This window comes from Mercurialis annua, linkage group LG1-X (assembly GCF_937616625.2).
Source record: "Mercurialis annua linkage group LG1-X, ddMerAnnu1.2, whole genome shotgun sequence".
NCBI lineage: Eukaryota > Viridiplantae > Streptophyta > Magnoliopsida > Malpighiales > Euphorbiaceae > Mercurialis > Mercurialis annua.
In genome coordinates this window covers 41,332,968-41,345,190 of record NC_065570.1, presented here as the reverse complement: position 1 = coordinate 41,345,190, position 12,223 = coordinate 41,332,968, and the positions used below count along the sequence as shown (strand labels likewise).

At 36.0% G+C, this 12,223-nt stretch overlaps 1 protein-coding gene across 1 annotated transcript; it reads right to left on the bottom strand.

The window, feature by feature from the left end:
• Nucleotides 1-1,472: 1,472 nt before the first annotated feature.
• On the bottom strand, nt 1,473-2,578 carry LOC126669613 (uncharacterized mitochondrial protein AtMg00810-like). The gene is made up of 3 exons (XM_050363122.1): nt 2,405-2,578; nt 2,087-2,282; nt 1,473-2,029 (listed from the first exon to the last, which is right to left on the bottom strand). The coding sequence occupies exons 1-3, from the start codon at nt 2,576-2,578 to the stop codon at nt 1,473-1,475; spliced, it is 927 nt and encodes a 308-aa protein (XP_050219079.1).
• Between the last annotated feature and the right edge of the window lie 9,645 nt (nt 2,579-12,223).

The following is a 12,223-nucleotide window of genomic DNA, read 5'->3' as shown; positions in this document are numbered from 1 at the left end:
TTACGTGATTCTCATGTTTAAATAATGCATGTTTACCATATTTAAAAATGTGTAAAAACTGAATCAAATTGAATATTTGGATTTTGGATAGCGCGAGTACACTTAATTTGGTTCGTTTAGAGATTAAAATGTTTACACTTTAGTTTTAGTTTGTCTCAGTTTTAAAAATTAAAATTTCAATTGATTTGTTCCAGTTTTAAGTGAATAGGAACATGATTATGAGAGTACAACAACTTTTAAGTTTCAACTTGAATTTTGTATTTAGTTTTATTGGTATAACCACCAAAAAGATTGAAACTGCAGGCTGTCTTCATTAAACCCTCTGCTTGACTTGTCCTCTTTCACAGGGCAAAGGACATTGCCCTAAACTAATGGCAATTTCTTTTCCAAACTTTCATACGGATGAAAATTTCTCAAACAAAGGATAAAAAAGGGCTTTTTACATAATAGCTTGTTTTTGTCCAGTGTTTTTCTATGCTGTGACTTTTACATTAGCATATATACTCTTTTTGTATGATGAACTTTTTATGAATACGCTTTTTATATTGGCTGAATACATAGTTTGACCCCTGAACTTGTACCCTTTTACCCATCTAATATTCAAACTTAACGTCTCACCTATCGAACCCCTGAACATGTTAAATAATCCGATTTGACCCCCGAACTTGATAAATACGTAAACATTTAACCCCTCCGTACACAATTTCTTCTAGAACGTTTCAAGTGACATGTGGACACGAAGGGTTTAATACTTACATATTTATCAAGTTCAGGGGTTAAATCGGATTATTTAACAACTTCAGATGTTCGATAGGTGAGACGTTAAATTTAGGGGTTAGATGGGTAAAAGGGTACAAGTTCAGGGGTCAAACTATGTATTAAGTCTTTTTATATTGGTCTAACCTATTTCATTGGATGTACATGGTCTTTGCTCTTGTAATTCATCCAAAATATGACATTATTATTGTAGTATTTTGTAATTAATGGTGATAACATTAATGGAGGAATTTAAAACCATTGATTGAATAGAATAAGAAGATACAAAGGGATATAGGCTAACAATAGAAGAGAAAGTCTTAAACCCTAAAATAACATAAGGGGCTTTTATATAGACAAATTAAACAATAAAGAAAAAGACCATACTACCCTACAATAGCATATTAATTACGCTAACATCTCCCCTCAAACTCATGATGCGATAGCAATGAGCATCGAGAGTTTTTCAGTCAAAAAACAAAAGCGCGAAGAAGACAATGATTTAATAAACAAATCTACAAGTTGTAAGGAGGGAGAGACAAATGGCAATGTCAATATGCCATTCTGAAGGTGATGGCGAGTAATATGACGATCAATCTCAATATGCTTGGTCCTTTCGTGAAAAACCGAGTTATGATTAATTTGAATAGCACTTTATTATCACAGTGCAAAGGAGTTGGTTGCCGCAAAGAAACGCCCATATCAGCAAGCAACCATTACAACCAAACGATTTCACAAGTAGTAGAAGCCATAGCACGATATTCGGCCTCTGTTGAAAACCGAGGTATAACAGCCCAATCAACATCAAAGTAAGCACATAACTCCAAAGATGAAGTAGAGGAAAGCAAAAGAGTTTGAAATTGAGTGTCACGGAGAAATCTCAAGATGCGAATAACAGCAGCCCAATGAACTGTAGTAGGAGAAATAACAAACTGACTGACTATGTGAAAAACATATGCAATATCAGGGGGAGTGATAGTGAGATAAACCAAACTTCCAACAACAGTTCTATAAAGACTCGGATCTGGCAATGGAGAACCATCAGAAATAGAGTGCCGAGCATTGAGCTCAATTGGAGTATCAACATTCTTATTATCCGAGAGGCGAGCACGCTCAAAAATATCAGAAATATACTTAGATTGAGAAAGTAGATACCCTTTTAAAAAAGAAGCAACTTCAATACCCAAGAAGTAACGAAGGGGACCCAAGTCTTTCATAGCAAAATTTTGAGTCAACTCAGACTTCAACAAACTAATCCCAACAACATCATCACCTGTAATAATCATATCATCAACATAAAGAGAAAGCAAAATTCAACCAGCCGAGGTACACTTGACAAATAAAGCAAAATCATGGTTACTCGGGCAAAAACCAAGAGAAGTAATTAAAGTAGAGAATTTATCAGACCAGACACGGGGAGCCTGTTTAAGACCATAAAGAGCCTTCCTAAGTTTGCAGACTTCACCAGGTTGTTGATCAATACCAGAAGGAGGAACAATATAGACTTCCTCATGAAGGTCGCCATTCTGAAAGGCATTTTTAACATCCATTTGAGTGATATCCCAATGGCAAACAAAAGCAATTGCAATAAGAGTTCAAACTGTAGTCATTTTTGCAACAGGAGCAAAAGTCTACTCATAATCCATACCATATTATTGAGAATAACTCTTAGCCACCAAACGAGCTTTGTATCTTTCAATAGATCCATCAGACTTTGTTTTAATCTTATTGACCTAACGAGAACCAATTGTAGTTTTCCTGCAGGAATTGACACTAAATCCCAAGTATGGGTTTGATGAAGAGCAGTTAGCTCCTCAGCCATAGCACGCTGCCAAATAGGATCAAAAACTGCCTCTTTGAAAGATGAAGGCTCCGAAAGACAATGAATAGAAGAAAGGAATGAAGAAAATGAACTGGAAAGACAAGAATAATCAAAATCAGGTTGTCTAGTAGACTTACAATTTCAGATAGGATATCGATGTTTAGTAGTATCCGCGCTTTCAGAAGATGATTGGGTAGTTAAGGGGCCAATAGGACTGTCAAGATTCTCAACAGGAGGTAGCTCATCATCATCAGCAGTAAAAGGATCAATGAAAACAAGATCAGACATAGATATACTATGAGAGCGGTCAGGAATTGTAAAATAAGGAACATGTTCAAGAAAGACAACATGACGAGAAACATATAACTTATGACTGACTGGATCAAAACAACGATACCCCTTTTGTCCTGCATCATAACCAAGAAATACACACATAGCAAACCGTGAAGTTAACTTACTCCGTTGAACATGAGGAAGAAGAACAAAGCATGTAGAACCAAAAACACGAAGAGAAGAATAATCTGGTGGACAACCATACAATCTCTCATAAGAAGACAAGCCAGAATTATGAGCAATAGGAATCCTATTTATCAAATAAACAGAAGTAAGAGATGCCTTCCCCCAAAATTCACTAGGAACACTAGCAGACAATAAAGTGACCTAGGAGTCTCAAGAATATGCCTATGTTTCCTTTCAGCAACCCCATTTTGTTCAGGAGTATCAGTGCAAGAAGGTTGGTAAATTGTTCCATCTAAAGCAAGAATTTCCTTAAAAGCATGAGAAGTATTTTCGCCCCCTAAATCACATTTTTTTTAACAGCTGCATGTTGAGTTTTCACGAGATATCAAAACTTATTATAGATGCCTAAAAAATCTGAGCGCCTTTTCATAAGATAAATCCAACAATAACGAGTGCAGTTGTCAATAAAAGAGACATAATAACGAGAGCCTCCCTTTGTAGAAACAGGAGAGGGTCCCCAAATATCAGAATGAATAAGATCAAAAGGTGCAATAGAAAATGTATTACTTTTAGGAAGAGGCAAAGCAGAGAACTTTGCAAGTTTACAACCACTGCAATCAGAAATATCATGAATTTTCAAATCTCTTAAAACTCATGTAGACGCTAAAAATTGTAATCAAGACCTAGAGACATGACCAAGACGAGAATGCCACAAATAAAACACAGAAGAAGACTGACTCAAACAAAAAGACGAAACATCCACACCAGAAACAGCAGCTGCAATCTTAGGAGTTTTGATATGATCTAATATATAAAGTCCTCCTTCTCTATGGCCGTCCCAATCACTTCCTGAGACTTTGGATCCTGAACATAACAAGCAGAACAAGAAAAGGAAACTAAGCAACCATTATCACAAATTTGACCAACAGAAGCAAGATTTAACGTAAGACTAGGAGTGTGATAAACATTTGATAAAGACAAAGAAGGTGTAATAACTGAACCAACACATTGTAAGGGAATAGGTGTACCCTAGCACTCATAACAGGAACAAAAACTTTAGGGGTCAAAGAAGTGAAATATGACAAATTAGGTGAAATATGATTCGAAGCACCAGAATCTAAAATCCAGGAGGAAGAAGATATACCTGACAAACTAGATGACAAACCTATTTGAGATGAAGCTGACATGAATGCGGTTGAGATGCAAGGAACTGCTGAAATTGCTCAATCATTGATGGATCTAAAGAAGAACTGGTAAGTGCATTGTGAGGGCGAGGAAGAAGAGGAGGTCCATTATGAGGAGCCGGCGATCGATAACTCCATTGCTGAGGCTGCTGATGGGGCTGTTGCTGAGCATACTGCTGCTTTCCTTTACCCAACTTTGGACATTGTGATTTCCAATGACCTTTCTGTTTACAAAAACTACATTCATCACGAGCAACAGTTCCATAAGGCCTAACTTGCAAATTGAAATTGGGTCGTGGAGGCATGGCGAAGACTGATGGAGTAGAGACCGTAGAAATTTCTTTTGCAACAGAAGGCTTAAGACGAATTTCCTCAGGCAAAAGTTCACTAAAAACAGAATCAACAGAAGGCATCGGATGACGATGCACAATGGACCCACGAAGTCCTTCAAACTCATCACGAAGAGCCATTAAAAATTGTACCAACCTCTGCTCCTCACTTCGTGCAATATAAGGCCTAAAGGCTCGTAATTCAACAGATTCTGTGAGAGCCAGCTGATCCCAATAATCTGTCATAGCATCATAAAATTCCTGAATACTCATGCTTTTATGCTGCAGAGCACGAATATCAGATTCTAACTGGTACTGTTTTGCAAAGTTAGACTATATGTACAGTCTAACTAGATGATCCCAAACCTCTTTAGCTATCTCATATTTTGCTAATTGTGTACCTATCGAGTGCTTAACAGAATTATTGATCCAGGTAATAATATTTGAATTAGCAACTTCCCACTTATCCAACAAAGACACATAAACAACAATTGTGCCATCCTCAGGCTTGACAAAAGAACCTGAAATATAACCCCACTTTTGTTTACCCTTCAAAAAAATTTCATCACATAACTCCAATACACATAATTTTTACCATCTAACTGAACTCTAACTGCTTGAAGCGAATCATCTCTAGTTGTAGCCATATTAAAAAGAAATCAACAAAAAATTAACAAATGGAATTAACGAATCAGATAAAACAAACCCAAAAGACGAGCGGAGAAGACGAGATAAATCACCAACAATACTAGACAACCGAATCACCAACACAACAGCCGCGCAATTAAAAGAAAATTGCCAAAATAAAATCCGCGGAGTTGTGGACGAGATTAAACTAATGGCAAGAGAGAAAATTGGCTTTGATACCATGATAACATTAGTGGAGGAATCCAAAACCATTAATTGAATAGAATAAGAAGATACAAATAGATAGAGGCTAACAATAGAAGAGAACGTAAACCCTAAAATAACATAAGGGGCTTTTATCTACAAGATCAATAAATAATAATAAGTAAAGAAAGAATACAAAAAAACACCCATGACATCAAACAATAAAAGTTAGGGTTAATTATATATAAAATCACCATCTTTACACGGAATTGCAAAAATAACACGACCTTTAAAATGTGGCAATTCATGGCACCACCTTTCATTTCTTTTTAAAAATAATACGGGCACATTTTTAAATGACCAAAGCATCGTTTGCTTCCACTTGTGGCCTTCTTCAACCGCCTTGACTCCCGACATCCCTGACTTTAAAGGGATAATGAATATTTGATAGCGCAGAAGGAGAATAAAGATAGAATGAAAATAGGTGGAATTATGGCATTTTTGCTGACGTGGCATGACACGTGGCACTCCCATCGGGTATCCAAGTCAGCAAAATTTTATCGAAAAACGTGCTCATGTTGTTTTTGAAAAGAAATAAAAGGTGATGCCCTGAATTGCCACGTTTTAAAGGTCGTGTTATTTTTGAGAATTCGTGTAAAGGTGGTGATTTTATATGTAATTAACCCTAAAGGTTATAATGTAATACCTTTTGCATGTCAGTAATTAATGTGAGGTTTGTCCCATCACAAAGATCAAAATCATCCCTTAAATGGTTAAAAAACCCACTTCCAAGTAGCTTCGGATTCAGATATGACAACAGCCCAAACAATTGGGAATTGTTGATTGTTGCCGTCTCTTCCAATTGCAGTGAGCAATTTACCTTTGCAAATGGTGTTTAGGAAATAGCCATCCAGACCATAACTTGCATGCAGCCAGCCATCCAACCCAACTTCAAAGCCCCAAAGTAGACATACATTGCACCAAATTACTGTGGATTAGCCCCATCTGCCAAGACATCTACTGTGTTCATGGGTTAGTTGCAAATAGCTCCTCTCTGTAGTCCCATAGGAGGCCATACTCCTCCAAATAATCACCCTCCAACACTGCCGTTAGGACTCTCTTAACTCTTTTACACATAATCTGAGTAACATCTACTTTAAGCTCCTTAAATGCCCTCTGTTTCAATTTCTTAAACTTCACATGATTAAAACTAGTATTTCTATCCCTGAAATAATCAACTAAAAATTTGCAAGAAGCTTGTCTGATTCTGAATTCCCTAAACAACTATGTTGTTGATAGTAAGTTTTCACCTTGAAATCACTAGTTCTACCATCTTTGCTAGCCAAAACTGCCTATGGGCATTTTCCTTCATGCATACGAATCTCATTCTTGTAGGCTTATTCTTAACCAGTTTATGCCCACCCCTTTGCTGAAGGCACACTTTCCAATGGCTTTCTAAACTCAGCCACATTTGTGAAGATCATGCCAACTACAAAAGTAGAATTAGGGTTCTATGGATCATGCACAACCTTGGTTATATTGGTAGGATCAGTTGTATGCGCAATGTCATCATCTACTAGCACAGGCTCATTATTTCCATCACCTATCTCTACTACTGCTTGAGCCTTTTCCATTCTTTCCCTCTTTGACCTATAAGTCTCCCTTAGTTTACTCGTAGCAACCCGTAGTTCAGCATCCTTGGCATCTGAAAAATAGTCAACCTCATTTGTGTACTCATACCCTAACTCCTCACCACTACTGTTTTCTTCAAACTCCTCCACATTCTAAGTTATGTCTCTCCTTTCATATAAGCCAGCCCACTTGCACACCTTCCTTTTCCTTTTATCTATAAATTTGGATTTAACAGAATTAGGTGGCCTTCCCTTATTTTTACTCTTCCCTTTATTCCTAGCCCCTTGCTGATTTCTTGAAGGTGTAGTGTTATTGACACTAGCAGACACATTGCCATGATTTTTAGGGACATGATCATTTACAATCTCAGTAGCAAAACCTTCTAGCCAATTTGTGTCAAACAAGTGGGCGTTCACCCTTTCCCCAAGCTCACCCCCAGACACATCCCCAGACTCAGCCTGAGGCACAAACCCCTCGCCCTCTGACCCTAAACAATCAAACTCTCCCTGCACCCCCATAATCACTTCTTCCACTTTATCAGTCTCTACCTCTTATTCCAAATCAACCTCTTCCACTAAATCTTCAATTTTCTGTATCCTCAAGCTCTTCCAAATAATCATCCTCAATCTCTTCTTCTGAACTGTTAGATTGAATATAAGAATCATAAGACTTTGATCCCAAACTTACAACCTCATCTTCAGAATGCTCCACATGTTCAGCCTGTCTAGCCCCATATGTGCAGCCTCATCTACCCCCACATTTTCAGCATTTCTATCATTAACATCATCCTCTTTCCACCCTAACAACAATGTTTCAGATTCAGAAATCAACTTTGGAGCATCCACATCATGATCTAAATACAATGCTAAAGTTGCACAAAAGCTATCATGGCCTTCGACTTTTTAAAACTTTAACAAATTCATCATCAATTAATGCCTTTAAATCTTCTAACATTTCACCCCCTTGTGGCAATCAAAGTATCTTAGGCATATATGCCCGTAACCTAAACTTTGTAACATATTATTATAATTATCTACATTTAAGGTGCAAACATCTGATATGGTTTCCCTATAAAACTTCCCCCCTCATATGTGAAATCAGGATCAAACACAAACTGACCCCCCATGCTTATTTTTTTTAAATTAATAGGCTCATCAGCCTCACTAAATTTGCAAAATAAAATAAATAAAAATAATATAAAAGACAACAGAACCTGCAAAAACCAACACAAAACCAACAACAAAACAAACAAAACCCCTAAACAATCAAACCAAAAAATCTACCATAACAAAATAAACAAAATTATAAATTAAAAGACAAAAGAACCTGCAAACACTAACACAAAACCAACAAAAAAACAAGAAAAACTAACAAACACCCAAAGAAACAACAGAATGTTTGAATAGCTAACCAAAATAAAGCATTTAACAACAAACTATAACTCAACTAACAATACCACACGAAAAAGAAACAACCAACAAAGTATTTAATCCTAACAAGATGTACTTGATGTAGAAACCACGTACCTGGCGTGATACATCTCCTTTGCCTGGCTAAAAACTTTGAGTGCTCCACAGACCTCAAGACCCCGACATTTTTCACGATTCTTGAATAATTAACTATAATTATCCTTAAGCAAACTTGGGTAGTTTTTATTTTATGTCTATTCTGTTTAATTTAGGAGCAATTAAAGAACCCTAATTTTGACCTAGGTGATCAGAGAAGGGAAAAAGAAAGTTTTTTTTAATAATTGATAAGTTGTAATTAATGAAAATAACCGTTATAGAGTTTAGCCAGCCATGTGTCACCATTTTCCCGCCTTTTCCATGCACAAATACCAATCACTCTCTTTAAGAAGCACATACTCTTCAAAATGGCAAGGAAGGGGGCTTTTGAGTTGGTTTACCATAGGTGTGGACTTATTTGATCTGGTATCATGGCCTTGGGCTTAATTGATCTTTCGTGCCGAATTCAGGGTTTTTTTATCCTTTGTTCAAATTTCCTCATTCCAAAATAGGATAATTTTTTCAATGACAATATATCGAATTTCTTCTCCTTAAAAAAATATTACTCTCTTAGGAAACAAGTTTCTAAATTTCAATTTATAATTACTAATATATATATATACTATGATTTCGTTATAGTAAAGTATATATTGTTAATTTTTTTTATAAAAGGATTCCATTCTGAAATAGATGCACGATCAACCAATACATAATTTAGAATATTCAAAGGGATATTTCACTTCCTAACGCAACTCACAACCTAGTCATTTAAAATCTTTTTAGCTAATTCATGTGCTACCACATTAGTTTTTCTATTAGAATAAGTGTTGGAAAATATATTGAATTTATAAAAAGAAAAGTGCATTTAAGAAATGAGTAGTGTAGAGAGTGATTGTGGATTCCCACAATGCTTAGGAAAAACTCTTTCACTTGAGTTTATACTATTGGACATTCTCATATGGGTTTGGGCCCCAAGGGGTATCAGTTTTGTGAACGGGATATGAGTTAAATCCTTCTTGATTTGCCACACATGTGCTGTCCGGTCGGCCGGCTTAGTCTGGGTTTGGTAGTTCGGTTTGAGCATTTTATTTTTTTCTTACATAACTGTTTCATTTTATTTAATTTGTAATAATTTAGTCCACTGATCTCCTGCTCTTGTCTAAAATATTTTTGACTGATTTAAATTTGCAAAACATTTTATATTCAAGTATTGTACGTTTTTTTATCAATAAGTTTTGTCTAACAGTTATTTATTTTTTCCTATAAATACGACAAGCATTTTCATTTGCAAAACATCAGAAACTAGAGAAATACTACGCAATTCAGAAAAGTGTTATCAGAGCTATTTCCATAGTGTAGTGGCAATAGTATTTCGGCTGTTTTATTATAGGGACGACGCAGTTGCTTGTCAACATTGCACCACCGAGCTGTGCCGCAAAACGTCTATTAGAAAGCGATCTAGTCCGCGACTCTAAATTTCCAACAAGTGTTTGAACAATTTTTAGATTGGCTCTTAACAGTTGCTGCCATGAATTTTGATGAGGTTACTGGTTATGGCTCCTCCATTGTTGACACCAACAAACCATTTTGGTTTGAAGGTCTGTATATCAAACGTTGGAAACAAAAGATATAATTCTTTCTGACCATGAAGAAAGTAGTTTCAGTTTTATCAATGGAAATGCCTATTGTTGATGAAGCCGCAACTGATGAAGGAAAAGAAAAACAAAATGCTGAGTTACAATAGTGGATGAAAAATGACTATTTGTGCAAGAATTTCATTCTTAATGCTTTTTATATGATTACTACAACAATGATAAGATTGCGAAGTTAACTTGGGAGGCGTTGTAGAAAAAGTATGACACCGAAGAGGCTGGAAAAAAATATGCTGTTAGCCGCTACCTTAAATATCAAATGGCCGACGACAAATCTGTCGAGGCACAATCTCATGAGGTGCATAAAATCCCTCATGAGATTATTTCCGAAGGTATGATTCTTCATGAACAATTTCAAGTTGCTGCTTTGATTGAGAAATTACCTCCTTTGTAGAAGGATTTTATGAACTCTCTCAGGCGCAAAACCAAGGAGTTTTCGCTGGAAAGTTTGATTACCCGTCTTCGGATTGAGGAAGAGGCAAGGAAACAGGACAAGGGAGATACGTTTCTTGTTATTTATAACAACACTAGAAATTTTGTTATGCGAATCTAAAGCCAAATGGCAAAAATTTTATGAATCAGAATCGCAATTCGAACTCAAATCAAAATGTGAACCACAATAAATGAACCAGAATGGCAATCCTTCAAGGTACCATAATGCGAGATAGCCACCGCCTTTCAAAAATGACTTGCCACCGTTTTTATGCTTTAACTGTGGAAAACCGAGTCATATGGCACGCAAGTGTCGGAAAAGATCAAATACTGTTCCACTGGCTAACCTGACTGAAGAGCCATTTACGGCTACGATAACTGAAACGATGGCTGAGATCACCTTGTTGGTGGATCAAATGGGTGATGGGTAGACACTGGCGCAAATCGCCATGTTTGCTATGATTGTGCTATGTTTAAAGCATACACTGTTGTTAATGATAAGAAAGTGTTGTTGAGCACACCACTACTGCTGCTGGAATTGGTAGTGTTGAACTGAAGTTTACTTCAGGAAAGACATTAATTCTACAGGATGTGATGCACACTCCTATGATGAGAAAGAATCTGGCGTCTGGCTATCTCCTCAACAAGGCTGGGTTTTTTCAGAATATTGGGGGTGATTTGTATACCATTACCAAAAATGGTATTTGTGTGGGAAAGGGCTATGCATATGAGGGTATGTTCAAAATGAATGTTTAAATTATCAATAAATATTTTCTATTTACATGGTTTGTGATTTTAATATCTGGCATCATAGACTCTGTCATGTGAATAGAAGAATAATTACAAACATGAGCACCCTAGGATTAATTTCTAAAATGAATCAAACTGGGTTTGAAAAATGTGAATTTCATAGCCAAGCAAAAAGAACGAAAACTTCACATAAATTGGTAATTAGAGAATCTGAACAAGTAGATTTAAAATACTCTAATATATGTGAACTTGATGACACTTTGACCAGAAATGTTAAACGTTACTTTATTACTTTTATTGATGATTGTTCTGACTTTACATATGTGTATTTGATGAAAAATAAAAGTGATGCACTTGACATATTCAAGTTATTTATTTCAGAAATTGAAAATAAAAAAAAATCGAAGTGATAGAGGTACAGAATACAAATCAAGCTTGTTTATAGAATTTTATAACTCGCATGGTATCGTACATGAAAGAACTGCACCATATTCACCTGAAATGACTTTGAAAGCCGAACAAAAAAATAGAACACTTACAGAAGCTGTAGTGTCTACTTTATTGAATTCTGGTGCTCCCTCTTATTGGTGGGGTGAGATTCTGTTGACTATTTGTGATGTGCTCAAACGAGTTCCAAAATTAAACAGTAAGATTTCACCTTATGAGATAATAAAGAAAAGACAACCAAATTTGTCTTATTTAAGAACTTGGTGTTGTTTAGCCTATTTTCGGATTCCTGATCCGGAAAGAATAAAATTAGCAAGTAGAGCCTATGAATGTGTGTTCATTGGGTAATGTAGTAAATAGCAAAGCCTATAGATTTTTTGACTTGATTGCATGAGTAATTATTGAATCTGTAGATACTGATTTT